This window comes from Elephas maximus, chromosome 8 (genome assembly GCF_024166365.1).
Source record: "Elephas maximus indicus isolate mEleMax1 chromosome 8, mEleMax1 primary haplotype, whole genome shotgun sequence".
Taxonomy (NCBI): domain Eukaryota; kingdom Metazoa; phylum Chordata; class Mammalia; order Proboscidea; family Elephantidae; genus Elephas; species Elephas maximus.
Genome location: NC_064826.1, coordinates 1,327,321 through 1,344,077, shown reverse-complemented (window position 1 = coordinate 1,344,077; position 16,757 = coordinate 1,327,321). Strand labels below are relative to the sequence as shown.

Below are 16,757 nucleotides of genomic sequence, written 5' to 3'. Positions count from 1 at the left end.
CAAAGAATGGCATTTTCTCGAGCATGTAATAAATGACTATTATGAAGCAGGTAACAGGTGTACAAAGGTGAATGAGACACACCTTGCCCTTACAGAGTTTACACTCTAGCCAAGAAGGCATAAAGAAGCAAATGCAGTCTGGTACGCGCTCCAGACACAAAAGTACCTATAAGGTCAGAGTTAGGAAGAGTGGGGAAGAAGGATGCGCACTTGAGAAGGACTGCAGGCAGACAGGACAAGGGAGCCTTAAAGATGAGCTGGATTTCTCTGAGGTATGAGGGACTCTATGGTCTTTTTCAATCACCTCCTGTGCATGTGAAAGCTGGACAATGAGAAAGGAAGACAGAAGAAGAACTGATGCATTTGAACTGTTGTTTTGCCAAAGAATACTGAATATACTGTGGACTGTCGGATAAATAAACCCATCTTAGAAGAAATACAGCCAGAATGCTCCTTAGAAGCGAGGATGGTCATCAGGAAAGACCAATCACTAGAAAAGGACATCATATTTGATAAAATAGAGGGTCCATAAAATGAGGGAAACCTTCAGTGAGATGGACTGATACACAACAGCCACCAACAATGGACTCAAACATACCAACAATCATGAAGATGGTACAAAAATGGGCAACATTTCCTTATTATACACAACGTCACCATGAGTCACGGGTAACTCAAGGCAACTAACAACAAAGGCATGAGCTCGAGAAAGCTGGGCGTGGGGCAGGTGAAGGCAGGGAGCTGGCCGGAAGACACTGTCAACAGGAGCAAGGGTGGGGGAAAGAGGAGGAGACAGCTCTGAGGATGGGCAGGGGCGACAATGAGGGCTGAAGAAGGTCACAGGCCCCAAGGACGGCCTTCCTGAGGGGGCTGGCTGGGCAAATCTGTGGGTTGTTAGAACGGAGAAGACTAACTCAAGCAGAAAATGAGGTTAGCAAGGGAAGGTGAAGCAGGACAAAAAGACGTCAGTTAGGAAGAAACACGTCAATAGTTCAGTGACGTGTTTGCTTTCATACATGCTAGCTTAGTTAACAGATGAGCGTAAGTATTTCTACGCAAAATTTTTCAGACCTTTCAGCACTCCAAAGGCCTAGAAACTAGAAGGGAAAGGAATCAGCTAAAAATGAGAGCCCACTGGATCATGACAACTAGTCTACCTGCTGCCTTGGCCACTTCCTGGTCCTTGGAGCTGGCGCCCCTGCGCCATAAAACCTGCAGGACTGTGGTGCTCAGTTAATGCACTGTGGCGTGGGTACTGCGGCAACATGCCTTTTAAGACGCACATTTTATGCCCTGGTGAAGAGACAGCACTGTATTGTTTGAGCACTGCTGCCCTCCTTCCAAGCAAGGTCTCTAATAAAGCTTGCCATGACAAGATTCTCCCCTCTTACCGAAGATGCCACCTGAGCCAGACAGGATGCCAGGTCGACACGACACTTCAGAACTGACTCCAGAACAAACATCTCTGTAACAGGGCATACACGTTGCTGTGTATATTCTCAATAACAAAATAAATAACATTTAGGGAAAAAAGGAGGGCATATACCATAAGTTCTATGCTTATAAATTTCTCAACACTCTTCCAAAGAAGTACATAGGTTAAGACTTTAACCTACAGGATGGTCTGGTAACTGCAAAGTGGGGGGGGGGGGGGGGCGGGGGGGGATAAATATATATACACGTGCGCACACACACACACTATATACACACACACACTATACATACACACACATACACACATATATACACACACACTATATACACACACTACATACATACACACACATACACACTATATATGCACACACTATATACACACACACACATATATACACGTACACACACATACACACACACATACACACAATATATACGCACACACTATATACATATACGCATACTATATACACACACATATATAGACGTACACAATATATATATATACACACATTATATACACACACATACATGCATATATATACACACACTATACACACACACACATATACACACACATATATGCTAGTTCATTCAGGAGAAACTATCAAAATGTAAGGATCGTGACCTCTGAATTACAAGCTAAGAAATAAATCTAAGTGTTCAGACTGTTCTTTCAAAGTATGGGGATAGGTAGGCAGATCCTTGAAAAGATGAGAAAATTTAAGGCACCACTGAGAAGGATGTTTTACAGAAAACAAACGCCCACCCGCCTTCACAGCACTCTATGTCTGTCTATGAATGTCTAGCTTTCCCGTTTGTCAGCGGGTCGGCTCCCACTCTTAAGTTCCTCAATAGAAGAATCGTTTTTATTCACTTGTAAAACCCCTGAGCCTGGCTACGTGCCTGGCAAACAGTAGACTTAAAGACAAATAAAAACAAAAAACACTGAAATGGATGACTTGCAGGCTTGTCTCCCACTGGGCCCAGGTATGGAAGGGAGGCTGCCTGCCCGCACTTGAGGCAGAAATGTCCCGTGAATCTCAGGGACGGAATATGGGCCCTGTGGCCTCACCTACCCTTACCGATGAATACAACTCGAGCACAAATCCTGGCACCTCTGGGATTTACATTTGATAAGAAAGCTGGTATTTCCTCAAAGTCCTCATCCAAAAACAGGGATAGCACCACCTACCCTCAAGGCTTGTCAGATACACCAAATGAGAGCCACACACACACATACCTGGCCCTTCAGCTGGCCCACAGCAGGTCCTCCCACGACAGGGCAGAGCTGGGCTCAAGTGGGCCTTCTGACTCCATTTCTGTGCTCGAGGATTAAAGCTCCAAATATGATGTAGCGGCAAAGGCAACATTTATTTAAACACTGGCTACTACGTGGATGGGGACTTGTGGATACAACCAGTTTTTTGTTTTGTTCTGTCTTTAATTTCTCGTTGGAAAGATGTTCTAGTTTCATAGGTGAAATGACATTATCCAGGATATGAAAACAGCTTCCTCATTCAAAACAAATCATAACTCCAGTGATTGGAACGAGACTCTACCTGTGAGTGAAAATTCAAAAGCCAAACCAGACTATGGCCAGGGACGATCAAACCCTTCACAGAATACAGTACAGCCTTCCATGACTGCTGTTCTACAGGTTAAATAAAACTCAGGAGAGACCACAAAGTCCAGCCTGTTTTATGAATCAAACCAATCTCAGAAAGATCACCCACACGGGCAGGCCCTTTAACCTCACTGCCCATAAAAGTAAACACAAGAGTGTTTGCTTCAACTCACCCCTCATCAGGGACTCACACAGCTATCCTCCAAGGGTCAGGAACATCTGAGGAGGCGACTCAGCTGACCAAGGACACCATCTCCCTGGAGACAGTGATAGGTCCATCACAAGGACTCTTAGGAATGGTCTCTACTAGATTTGAACATGGAAACATGCAGCCCAAGGAACTGCTGGGGGCATCTTGTAACCACAGAAGGAGAGTCTGCAAAGAGCAGAGTCAACAACAGAAAAAGAGAAAGAAAGAAACCACCGCAGGCACACTGTGCACGCCCTGAGCCAGGCCAGCCCTGCCAAGTCACCTCCCCATTCCTTCAGTTACAATAGTCAACAAACTACCTTTGTTTGTCTAAACCAGTCTGGGTCAGGCTTTCTACCACCTGAAGTGCAGGGGCTTCTGGCTAAGGGACATCCAGGGCTGAGATTTCATGCCCTGCAGCAGCAGGTCCTGGCAGCAGGTTTCCTCTTCACCAGCGACATTCTTGAAGACTAGTGATGCAGGGCTGACTTACTCCCCACTAGGAGACAAGCCTCTCTACCTCTCAGATGACCAGGCTGCACCTGCCCTGAGTCCAGCTGAGTCCAGCTCTGGTCTACCTAGGAGAAGCCTTACCTAGGAAGACTCCCTGTCCTTCACTCAGTTGCTAAAGGCCAAGAAACCAAAAACTGTCCCCTAGCCGGCACTTCAGTGCCCTTGGCTACCTTTCTTAAAGGCCCTTTACTCCTAAAAAGGATTTGCTAAACCAAGGTAACATTCCAGTTGTTCCTACTTGTCCAAAGAAAACCAAGTGATAACTACAAGTACCGCTCATCCTTCCTAACTAGTCTAATAGCACTAACTTCACTCTCAATTGAACAGACAGCTAAAGAAGGTCAAATCCAAACCCAACAAAATTTAAGCAATATGATTTCAATATCCTCTCCTAACTAAAATGCTGGTTTCCTTTACACCAAAACCAGTTGCCATCAAGTTGACCCCAACTCATGGACACCTCATGTGTCTGAAAATAGAACTGTGCCCACAGGGTTTTCAATGGTTGATTTTTCAGAAGTAGATCCCCAGATCTTTCTTCCAAAGGACCTCTGGGTGGACTCAGACCTCCAACCTTCTGGTTAACAGCCAAGCACGTTAACCGTTTACACCACTCGGGGAGTCAAAATACACATTCTTTGTAGCATAACTTGAGCTCTATTTCAAGCAAACAAATATTCTCCAAACAGGCAAAATTACTAAGGAGGGGCCACAACTTATCTTTTCCAGCCTGTTCGAGCAACATTTCTGCCATCTACAAAAAAAAACTACAAGTCCCTAATTCACTCTAGAAGGCATTTCCAACCTTTTCTAACCCATAAGTACTTTTTATGGTAACATACAATACCACTGCTGTTGTTAGTAGTCATCAAGACGATTCCAACTTGGGGCTTTAAAATTAAATTTTGCCAATTCTGCTTACACTGATTAAATAATTTGAATACTGAAGTACTGTAGATCAGAATTGATGAACAGGGACACTCACGCTGCAATTTTTTCCACCCAATATATGACAGGTCAGCATACTTCAAAATTAAGTTCCTCTTAACAGAATCTTTTATAAAATCCATGAAGATGGATTCTACTTTTCCCATTTAACAAATGATACATGGTGTTTCCTTTTAAATAATTAAAATGCATGATTTTCAAAATTCAAAAGTAAAATGCTTGGTTTGGAGACTGTACACATACTAGGCACAGGGAAGGTTCTCAGTAACTGGCTATTACTTGTAAACACACTGAAGATACTCATGTATCTGCAGATAGAACATAGAGAATTTCACTATGTGCTACTGGATCAAAAACACACAAGGGTGGCTTTAATGATGTTTGAAATTCAATGTTTAGCAAAAATCAATCGTCTTATTTTCTTAAATCTTTGTTTTGCTTATAAGCATTCCTCAGCGAGTAACATACGTAAAGATGGTCTTTAGTATTAAAAATTAAGACACTAAAATGAATAGGTCATGATGTTTTGTCTTTTCAACACTTAAAAATTTACTGAAGACAGGTTGATACGCCATCTATTAATTTAGCTCATATAATACAATTAACGGATAAAGATCATCTTGAAAAAATTTGCAGGATCTTTTTTATACTCCTCATTTACTTTTTTCCATTATCAAAGTTTCTCAAGCTTTCTAACTTTAATCAACAATCTAGTATGGATGTAAATACAAATTTTATAAGCCAATGACAGCAGAGTTCACTGGGTGATACACAGAGTATACAGCCATGCAAGCTTCACTTAATTAAAAAAAAAAAAATTTTTTTTATATAGATGCTCGCAACTCTAAAGAGTTTTGTTTTGCTGGGAGAGGGGGACACTTAATTTATGACTTGCTGCTAAAGAGATCGCCCAAGTTTTCAGTGCTCTGGTCCTAAAACTATGTCACAATTATTTCCTTAGTATCTGTTGTTGTGTGCCACCAAGTCCATTTCGACTCACAGTGAGCCCATAGGACTTCCTTAGGGTCTCCTAGGCTGTAATCTTTACGGGAGTAGGCCGCCAGGTCTTTTCTCCAGAGGAGCCACGGTCAAATTGCCAACCTTTCACTTAGCAGTTGGCCACGGAATCACTGCACCACCAGAGCTCCATTTATTAGTATATAAAAATTGACTATGCAAAGGCATTAGACTGTGTGGATCATAACAAATTATGGATAACACGGCAGAAAATTGGAATTCCAGAACACTTAACTGTGCTCATGAGGAACTTGTACATAGTTCAAAAGGTAATTATTCAAACAGAACAAGGGGATACTGCATGGTTTAGTCAGGAAAGGTGCAAGTCAGGGCTGTATCCTTTCAACATATGTATTCAATCTGTATGCTGAGTAAATAATCCGAGAAGCTGGACTACATGAAGAAGAACGAGGCATCAGGATTGAAGGAAGACTCATTAACAACCTGCGTCATGCAGATGACACAACCTTGCTTGCTGAAAGTGAAGTGGACTTGAAGCACCTACTGATGAAGATCAAAGACCACAGCCTTCAGTATGGATTACATCTCAACATAAAGAAAACAAAAACCTTCACAACTGGACCAATAATCAACATCACGATAAACAGAGAAAAGACTGAAGTTGTCCAAGATTTCATTTCAGTCGGATGCACAATCAACACGAAGCAGCGGTCAAGAAAGCAAAGACTCACTGCATTGGACAAATCTGCTGCAAGAGGCCTCTTGAAAGTGCTAAAAAGCAAGGATGTCACCTTGAAGTCTAAGGTGCACCTGACCCAAGCCACGGTGTTTTCATTCGCCTCATATGCATGCGAAAGCCGGACAATGAATAAGGACAACCGAAGAAGAAGAAGGTCTTGATGCCTTTGAATTGTGGTGCCGGTGAAGAATACTGAATATACCATGGACTGCCAAAAAAAACGAACAAATCTGTCTTGGAAGAAGTACAGCCAGAATGATCCTTAGAAGCAAGGATGGCCAGACTACAGTCTCACACACTTTGGACATGTTATCGGGGCGGGGGGGGGGGGGTGTCAGTCCTGGAGGACATACATCAAACTTGGTAAAGGAGAACATCAGCGAAAAAGAAAAAGACCCTCAATGAGATGGACTGACACAGTGGCTGCAACAATGGGCTCAAGCATAACAATGACGGTGAGAATGGCGCAGGATCAGGCAGCGTTTCCTTCTGGTGTACACAGTGTCGCAGTGAGTCAGAACTGACTTGATGGCACCTAACGAGTATGCGATATGAGGAATTTTTTTTTCTTTAATCAAGGTACTTGACAGCACCTATAGACAACAAAAAGAAACCAAAAACCAAACCCATTGGTGTCGAGTTCAATTCCAACTCAGAGAGACCGTACAGGACAGAGGGGAACTGCCCCATAGGGTTTCTAAGGCTGTACTCTTTAGGGAAGCAGATTGTCACATCTTTTGCCCAAGGAGCAGCTGATGAGTTCAAATCACCGACCTTTCAGCCAAGCTGACATACAGGTGAGCAAAAGAGAATTCCTCCCTTGAACTTAAAACGAAGGAGAAGGGAGAAAGAAAAGTACAACTGCATAAAGCACATATTATGGCAGCTCGGTGTAAGCAGGAAACACGGTGTCTAGTTGTTCGGGCGAAGGGAAAGAGTATTTTGAGTCACACAGGTTAAAAATCATCTTGAGATGCTAACTAAACTGACAAGGAAGATATCCCAAAAAGAGAGGGCACACAATCTCCAAGTGAAACTTCCTAGAGACTAGAAGACCAGTAGAGTTCAACATGGGAAAGGCATACAAAAATACTGGAGGGAAGATTCATTGAGAGAAGTTGTTCTTCCTCTTCTTTAGACTGCCTTGAACATTAGTTGCAGGAGTTTCGTATTTGAATCCCCCACCACTGGAAAGACTGACACGAGATGCCTGGTGGCATCTGGACCCCAAAGTTTTGCTTTTTTTCCTTTTCCCTTCTTAAAACAGGGAGGAGGAGGGGTGTATTACATATACAATGAAGAAAAACTAAAAAATTTACTTAGCTGTCAAAACAAACAAAGCTTGGCAATTTTGAATATCACTTCTATATACAAGATTCTAAGATCAAAGTTATGTTTCATTTACTTTTAATATTTCCATTCATCTTTTGAAGAAAATAAAAAATTTAAGGCTCAGCTCACTAATAAAAAGATCTGAATTATCCAAAACTGAAAATTGAATTACTAAATACTATCACTTTCTGTATTAAAACTAGTTAACTTGATTAAAGAAAAAAAATTCTCCATATCACACACCTGTTGTTAGGTGCCATCAAGCCAGTCCCGACTCACAGCAACCCTTATGCACAAGGGAAACGAAACACTGCAGGGTCCTGTACCATCCTATCATTGTTATGCTTAAACCCATTGTTACAGCCACTGTGTCAATCCATCTCATACCTAACACTATACAAATGAAAGCTTTTTAGATTATATGTTTCTTGTAAACACATGACATTTCGTTACACTAAGAATTAAAGAAAAATTGAGGCTAGATGAACCTCTGAAACTATTGCCCTGAAACAATCTTTAAACGTTAAACCAAAAATATTCCCTGAAGTCTCCTGAAGGCCACAATAGTTTAGCTCAACTAGTAAAAAATACCTGCTTTGAGCATTATACTCTTTTAAGAATTATCTATATGGGATCAAAGTGACAACAGCAACTGGAACGACTAGTTAGGAACCTGAGGGGGCAGTGAGTTTATGTAATGGGAGAGAAACAATTCAGAAAAGGAGGGTGAGAATGGTAGCAAAACTCGAAGAATGTAATCAATATCACTGAATTTACATGTAGAAACTGTTGAATTGGTGTATGTTCTGCTATGTATACTCTCAACAACAAAATAAATAAAATTTTTAAAGAAGAATTAAAGAAAACAACTTGTGGATTAGGAATAAATTCATTTTCATATAGTTAACTGAATTTAAACAACAATGCTCCCAGCAGCAGTAACACTACCTTGATCCATGTACAGTCACAAATCCAAAAAAAAAACAAGCTAGAAAATTGAGGCGAAAATGTTCACAACACATATCTGACAGAGAACTTGGACCCAGAATATTTTTAAAGACCTCTTACAACTCAAAGAAAACTCAATTTTTTAAATGAACAAAAGGCTTGAACAAAAAAACTATATATACAAATGACCAATAAGCATATGAAAAGATGTTCAATATGACTGATCATCTAGGAAACACAAATACTGCACACCAAAGGCACTGCTGCCAAGCCAACTCACAGCGACCCTACAGGACAGAGTAGAACTGCCCCATAGGGTTTCCAAGGAGCAGCTGGGGGATTTGAACTGCCAGTCTCTTGGCTGGCAGCTGAGCTCTTAACCGCTGCACCACCAGGGCTCCTGGCACTCGTTAGATGGCTAAAATTTAAAAGGCTGGCAATGCCAAGTGTCAGCGAAGATGTGGACAAACTAACTCTGGTACAGTCACAGCTGTTTAACTGTAGTGATCCTAGGTACCACAGAAGGAAACACTCTCTGATCCTGTACCATTCTCACAAATAGTTTGTTATGCTTGAGCCCATTGTTGCAGTCACTGTGTCAATCCAACTCATTGAGGGTTTTTTTTTTCTTCACTGACCCTCTTCTTTGCCAAGCATGATGTCCTTCTTCAGGGACTGACCCCTCCTGATAACATGTCCAAAGTATATGAGACGTAGTCTTGCCACCCTTGCTTATAAGAAGCGTTCTTATAGTTGGATCTATATTTACCACATACCAACTCCTAGGGGTATTTACTCAAGAGAAGCTAAAACGTATGTCCATAAAAGACTTACACAAATGGTCATAGCAGCTGTATTAATGTCTTAGTTATCTAGTGCTACTGTAACAGAAATACCACAGATGGGCAGTTTTAACAAACAGAAATTTGTTTTCTCAGTTTCAGAGGCTAGAAGTCTGAATTCAGGATGCCGGCTCAAGGGAGGGCTTTCTGTCTGTCGGCCCTGGAATAAGGTCCTGTCTCTGAGCTTCATATGGCTTGGCATCTATCTTGCCCCAGTCCTGCTTCTCTCCCTTGCTTGTTGAATCTCTTTTATATCTCAAAAGAGCCTGACTTAAAGACACACCCTATATTAATCCTGTCTCATTAACATAACAAAGAAAGTGCCTCCCTAAAAGTGACTATAACCACAGATATAGGAGTTAGGATTTACAACACATATTTTTGGGGAACACAATTCAATCCATAACAATTAATAAGAGCCAAAAATTGGAAACCACTAAAGCATCCACCAATAAAATAGGTAAATGGATAAACAAGTTATGGTATAGCCATACAATGGATAACCACTCAGAAATAAAAAGGAACTCCTGATACAAGCAACACCATGGGTAAATCTCAAACACATGCTCAACAGAAGACGCCAAGTCATACACCGTAGAATTCCACCTACATGAGGTTCCTGAACAGGAGAAAGGTCAAGAGTTGGGGGTGGTAGCTGACTGCAGAGGTGCATGAATGGCCCGAGGTGATGGCACGCCGCTCATCTTGACAGACAGATGCGTGATGACACACGCATACACGTTTCCTAAAACTCTTGGAACTGTACTCTTAAAATGTGTGCACTCTATTGTATGTAAATGACGCTTCAATAAAGTTGATATTTTAACTAAAAAATTAATACTTTCCTAGAAGGCAATTTGACAACACTTATCAAAACCTGATCACCTACTGAAACAACAATCACGAAGGTCATGCAGGACCGGCAACGTTTCTCTCTATTAGGTATAAGGCCATCGAGGCAACTAACAAATAATATTAAAACTCAAAATGTACATAATCTCGAAATGACGATTCTCCTTCTAGAACACTGTCATATTAGCATTCAAACATATATAAAGACATTCACTTCTTTTGAGGAGAGAAAACAGCATCCACCTTGGAGCACTGGTTTACAATACGAAGACTCATTCATAAACCAGAATACCACGTACCACTTACTGAGGAAGCACACACCAGCCTGGTGACTCAGAGCAGAGAGCAGCAAATTCTTTCATAAAGGGCCACATGGTAAATATTTTATTCTTGTTTGGGACTGGTTGTTTTGTTTTGTATTTTACAACTCCTTTAAAAAAAAAATGTTTAAACCATCCTTAGCTGGTGGGCCTTACAAAAACAAGCCAAGGAAGCCAAGGGGTAGATGTGGCCTGCAGGATTATTTGCTTAGAGATCAGGGCTTTCAAAACAAAGTGCCCAAATTCAAATCCTTACTCTACCTAGTTGTTACCTAATCTCTCCATCTGTTATTACAGTTTCCATATAAATTAATAAACATAAAGCACTTAGAACAGTGCCTAATACACAGCAAGCCTTAAAGAAATATCAACTATTTTTTAAATGAAATAGCTCTTTAAAAAAAAAAAAATTTTTTTTTTTTCCCCTAGATCACACGGAGCAGATAATATGGAGTCAAACAGAACCAAGTTTGGATCCTGACTGCAAATTCTTGGCTGATAAACCTGGGCAAGCTCTTGACCTCTCTAAACTGCAGTCTGCCTATCTGTAAAGGTTTCTGTAAGAATTAAAAATAAAGTATCTAAAAAAAATAAAGCATCTGACAAATAGTAGGTACTTGAATAAAAATTTTTTTTCATTTCACTTTTATCATGTTTCTGCACCAAGAAGCGAGTGGTGCAGAGGCATGATATGGAACACTATAAACATTTTAGAAATTTTTTTTAGCTAGTACTCTTAAGATACTCAACTCAATGGCAATGGAGTTAGGTTTTTGAAATATTACTGGACTTGCTAATCTATACTTATCCTTTTAAAAGGATGCTAGAGAACATCTCAATAAAAGATTCATAATTAAACATTTTCACTATTTACTTCAGTTTTTAGGTTCAAAATCTACGTTGAATTATTCCAGTATAGAATTCAAATATACCACGGACTGCCAGAAGAATGAACAAATTCAATTTGGAAGAAGTACAGCCAGAAGACTCCTTAGAAGCAAAGATGGGGAGACTTCATCTCACATACTTTGGACATACCAGGAGGGACCAGTCCCTGGAGAAGGACATCAAGCTTGGTAAAATACAATGTCAGGAAAAAAGAGGAAGACCCTCAAGGAGATGGACTGACACAGTGGCTGCAACAATGTGCTCAAACAGCAATGACTGTGAGGATGGTGCAAGGCTGGGCAGTGTTTTCATTTTGTCATACACAGGGTCACTATGAGTTGGAACTGACTCGACAGCACCTAACAACAACAGAACTTACTGATTTTAACAAGACTTTTCAATGAAAAAATTTACTACCCTCTCTCCTGCCCTTGTATTTTTGTTCAAGGATCATCACATCGAAATCACATCAAATCAAGCTGGCCATCCAGACACATCAAGCTTCTCTCTAGTTGCCTAATATAGCAAACATGAATAACAACAGTTGCATCTAAAAATCAAAAACCAAACCAGCTGCCTGTAAGTCGATTCCGACTTGTGATGACCCCCTGTGTTACAAAGTAGAACTGCTCCATAGGGTTTTCTTAGCTGTAATCTTTACAGACTTTTCTTCTGCGGCACCATTGGGTGGGTTTGAACCATCAACCTTCGAGTTAGTAGCTGAGAACAAACCATTTGCACCACCCAGGGACCCTAAAATACTAAATATGAATAGCAATAGTTCTATTTCAAGGATATCTAATTTTCAATATTAGAATATCATCTAATGTTGAGTATTACAACTAGAAAAGCCTGGGATCTTGCTCACCTTGACATTGTTACTTGACATTGTTACTGCCTCTCAAGGAGGGAGAAAAACACCTTCCAAAGTTCCTCACAATAAAATTTTTATATATATTACTTACTTTGCAAGTTTCTTTGTCAAACTATTTCCTTACATTTTTTTTCAAATCTCCATTCATTCAACTATTAAGCTCCCGTTCTCCAGCAACCACCAAGCTAGGTGCTAAGTATGCATAGAAAAGTAAGATAGAGCCTCTACTTCAAGGCACTTGAGTGTAGTGGAGGAGACAGACACATAAAGCAGTGACTACAATACAACTGGACATATGCTATAAGAAAAGTAAAGAGCTCTGGCTGCACAGTGCTTAAGTGCTCAGCTGCTAACCAAACGTTGATGGCTCGAACCCACCAGCCGTTCTACAGGACAAAGATGTGGCAGCCCGCTTCCATAAAGATTACAGCCTTAGAAACCCCATGGGGCAGTTCTACTGTCCCATACAGTCACTCTGAGTTGGAATCAGCTCCACGGCAACGGGTATAAGAAAAATATAAATAAAACCCTGTGAGAACACAACAGTACCTGGGAATTCAAGGAAGGGTTCTAGAAGGTACAAAGCCTATCATCCTGACCATGAGCCATCTCTGAATTTAATGAATTGCTCCTCTCCCTCATGCTGTCCCTCAAACTAAAGGTTTCACTTGCCCCTATAGAACCCTTCATAATTTACAGGGGAAAAAAAAACATCATCAGCTACACTGACAAGTCAGATTTCAAGGCTAATCCATAAATCATTTCTAATTGACCCTAGAATGTATTACGTTACGGGTGTATTTTTTCCTGTTGTTAGTTTAAATTAATTCAGATTCTCTGAGCAGGCCAACTCAAAAGAATAGGAAATATCCTGGAAAAATCCCAGTGTGGCCTAGGGAAATCTGTCTAAAACTTTTAAATGGACAGCACAAAGAATCACTTTCATATATACACACAAAGCAAAGCTAGTATAAAGGTATTAGAGCACTTTTGCATAATGGCACTAAATCAACAAGTGTTTTTTCATTCCTGCTACTTAAATTGACTAAGCACATTTTCAATTCAACTACTTTTTTTTTTTTTTTTTTTTGGTTTTTTAAAACCAATTTCCCAAAGAGACTTAAAGACATCTTTTAGCAAGTACAAAGATAATTACCAAATACAGAACACACAAGGGCAAAACTATAATTCTTACTCTAAAATATCTACATTTATGCCAAACTCTGCATAACTCGCTCATGGCACAACAAAAGACAAGATTATCAACACCATTTTTTAGTATAAAATTACTGGTAACTGATATAAATGTAGGAGTCCCTAGGTGGTACAAACGATTCACATGCTTGGCTGCCAAGGGAAACGATTAGGTTCGAGCCCACCCGGAGGCCTCTCGGAAGAAATGCTTGGCAATCTATTTTTGAAAAATCAGCATTGAAAACTTTATAAAGCACAGTTCTACTTTGACATACACGGGATTGCTGTGAATAGGAATCCACTCAACTGACTTTTTAATATAAATGTAAACATTATGTAACTATCTCTGTCAGGCATTTGAGCAGCGCCTGGAATGACTGTTCAATGCCCTCCAATACTGTAAAATATGTCATAAAGAATTTTACCCTGCATTTCTTTGCAAATTATGAGTGCCTGTTTTTCTAAAATTTTCTTGAATATATTCACTTCTCACAAAAATTAAAATTTGTGTTGCAATTTTCCTACGTCGTCTCCACCACGCTGAACATTACATTCCCTAACACACCACTAAAAAGAGAGAAGGGGATTTTGATATGCATATCTCAGAACAGAATCCTATCTTTTCCTAACTTTAGGGATTATGAACACAAAATTAAAATAGATCTTAAATACTTTCATTTCCTTACAAATAAAATTATCAATAAGCGACTAAGAATTACTCACTTGTTCTACGTTTTATTCCTAAATGTGAAATAGTTGGTAATGCTCATGAATGTAATGAAAAACTCCAAAATGTCTAAAAGTATAGACTACACTGAACTGTGCTAGCATTAGTGTTTATTCAGGTTTATTTTTTAAGTATGTTTCTTACATTACACGCTCAAGTTAAACTGATAATGATCTTTCAAACTCAGAAAGTAAACCTTGTACTAAAATATTTTTAACGGCCGAGAACACATTTTTATTTCCCGATGAATGAAAATTTTGCAGACCCTGTGTGACAAACAAAGGAAGTTTAGTTTTAACTGTGGGCAGCTCACGTTCCATTTCTTAGGCACAAGTATTCCTGCATTCAGCCTTTGGTGACTCACTAAAGCTATTGTTCACGAAAAACAAGACCAATTAACAAGAAATTGCTAACCGTAATCTAAACACACATTAGTCATAGGCATTTTACTTTGATCAACCATTTCTACCGTTTCATCCTCATCCATCCCCTAGGGATTTGGGGAATAATGGCTTATTAAATGACAGCTGATTTCGGTGCACCTGTCGCCATTCTCAGATGTACCAGACAAGTTGGCCGAAACAGCTGAGATTTTTGTTAAAAGATTCCGGTTTTTCAGGGCGACAACTCAGTCACGTACAGGCGCTTCCCCGGTTTTCCCAATTGCTTCTCGATTCCTCCCATTTTCAGAACTAACTCGGGCACAGATTTTTCAGGGGGCGGGATACACAAAGAAGCGGGAACTCAACAAACAGCCCTCGTCAGGGACAAAACCCGGCGGGGCGAGCAGCTCCGCCCCTCAAACTTCACAGCCGACCGGTCGCCGGCGAGACCCCCGGGCTGAGAGCTCCGGGCGCGCCCGCCCCGCGCCGTCCCCGCCCCCCGCGACCCCGGCCGTTCCCAAGCCTCCCGCCCCCGGAACCGCCGGCCCCGCGGCCGAGCCCCCCGCCACCCCCGGACCCCCGAGCCCGGCGCCTTTGTCTGCGCCGCTCCGCCGCCCCCCGCCCGGCCCGTCCCGCGGGCGCCCGCCCCACACAAAGGCTCGAGCTGCGCCCCCCGCGCACAGGACGCCCGGCCCGAGGGCAGCGCGGGGAGGGGCCCGCACGCGCGCCGCTCCGCCGGGTCGGGGTCTCGGTCCGGGAGCGCCGGCCCCGGGGTCGCGGGCGCCGGACGCACGGCCCCGCGCGGGTCCCCTCAGCCCGCGCACAAAGCGGCGCCAAGGAGCCCGCTCGGGCGACTCCGGGCACGGCCAGCACGCCACCCGCACCGCGACCGGCCGCGGCGCACGCCCTCCCCGCGGCCGCACTACCTCAGTCCTGCCGTCGTCCCGCGCCGGCTCCCGCCGCCTCTGCTTCCCCGCCGGTGTCGGGCGCTCCCGGACCGAGCGCCAAACGCACGGCCCAATCGCCAGCGCTCTTGTTCGCGCCCGCCGCTAGGAAGCGCCGTTATGATTGGTCGAAGCGGTGTGGCTACCGACCAATCACGGCGCGGCCGCGCGCAGAGGCGCCGAGCGAGCCCCAGAGCCGGCACGTTCGGAGGACTGGGCGCACAGCGCGTGCGCGGCCCCAGGATGGGGCTCGGCTGTGGAGGGGCCGCCACCGCCTCTTTGTTCGCTCGGAGGACGCACGGCGCCTCAGGACGGCGGCAGGCAGGCAAACGGAGACCGAGGGCCTGGGGCGCGGGCGTCCGGGGGCGGGGACGCGGGACGGCTGGGCGGGGCCGCGCGCACCGCTCTTGGCGGGAACTTCGGAGCGCCCGGGCGGGCTGGCTGGTGGGGGAGGGGCCGTCGCCGGGTTTGAACCAATTCAAGCTGGGGGCGTAACGGCCGTAACCGTCGTCCGGAGGGGCCGGGGGCGTAACGGGCGGGCGGGCGGGCGCCGCAGCCGTTTTCTGCCCGCGCTGCCCTCAGGCGGGCGGCAGCGTCGCCTCACGGCCCTGCGACCTGCGGTTACCGCACGCTTCTCCGGAAAGGCCGCGTGCAGCCGCGTCCGGTCGTGGTTCCGAGCACGTGTCGGCGTTGGAAATGGCCCAGTCCGGGTGCCGACGTTGCCGCAGGCTGGCGCGGGTGGGAAAGCTGGGGTGCACGCCGCGGTGTGCAGTTCCTGAAAGTGGTCTCCCCCGGAGGAGCTAGGGATGTTCACTTCAGGCTACACCGGCCGGTTGCTTCACCTGACAATGAAGCTAGGGTTAGTCTGGATTTATTTTTAAGGGACTGCGGCTCTAGGGCAAGATACCACTCTCTCGCGTAGACTGGACTCCATAGGAAATTCTGACTGGGAGAAGAAATGGTCACCCATAAACTGTCGGGTAGACGTCTTCGTCTGGGATGGTTTAACCCGTGATTTCCC

General features: G+C 43.4%; 1 protein-coding gene across 6 annotated transcripts in view; it reads right to left on the bottom strand.

Annotated features, from left to right (window-relative positions):
* Positions 1 to 15,796, bottom strand: part of EZH2 (enhancer of zeste 2 polycomb repressive complex 2 subunit) — a 50,176-nt gene extending 34,380 nt beyond the window's left edge. For 2 of the 6 annotated variants that reach the window (XM_049894169.1, XM_049894170.1), the window contains exon 1: positions 1,392 to 1,634. In XM_049894169.1, the coding sequence (XP_049750126.1) occupies positions 1,392 to 1,521 (130 nt within the window). In that variant the 5' untranslated portion in view covers positions 1,522 to 1,634. Of the gene's footprint in view, positions 1 to 1,391; positions 1,635 to 2,680; positions 2,688 to 15,718 lie in introns of those variants that run through there. The other 4 variants (XM_049894173.1, XM_049894174.1, XM_049894171.1 and 1 more) reach the window with 3 other exon arrangements.
* Between the last annotated feature and the right edge of the window lie 961 nt (positions 15,797 to 16,757).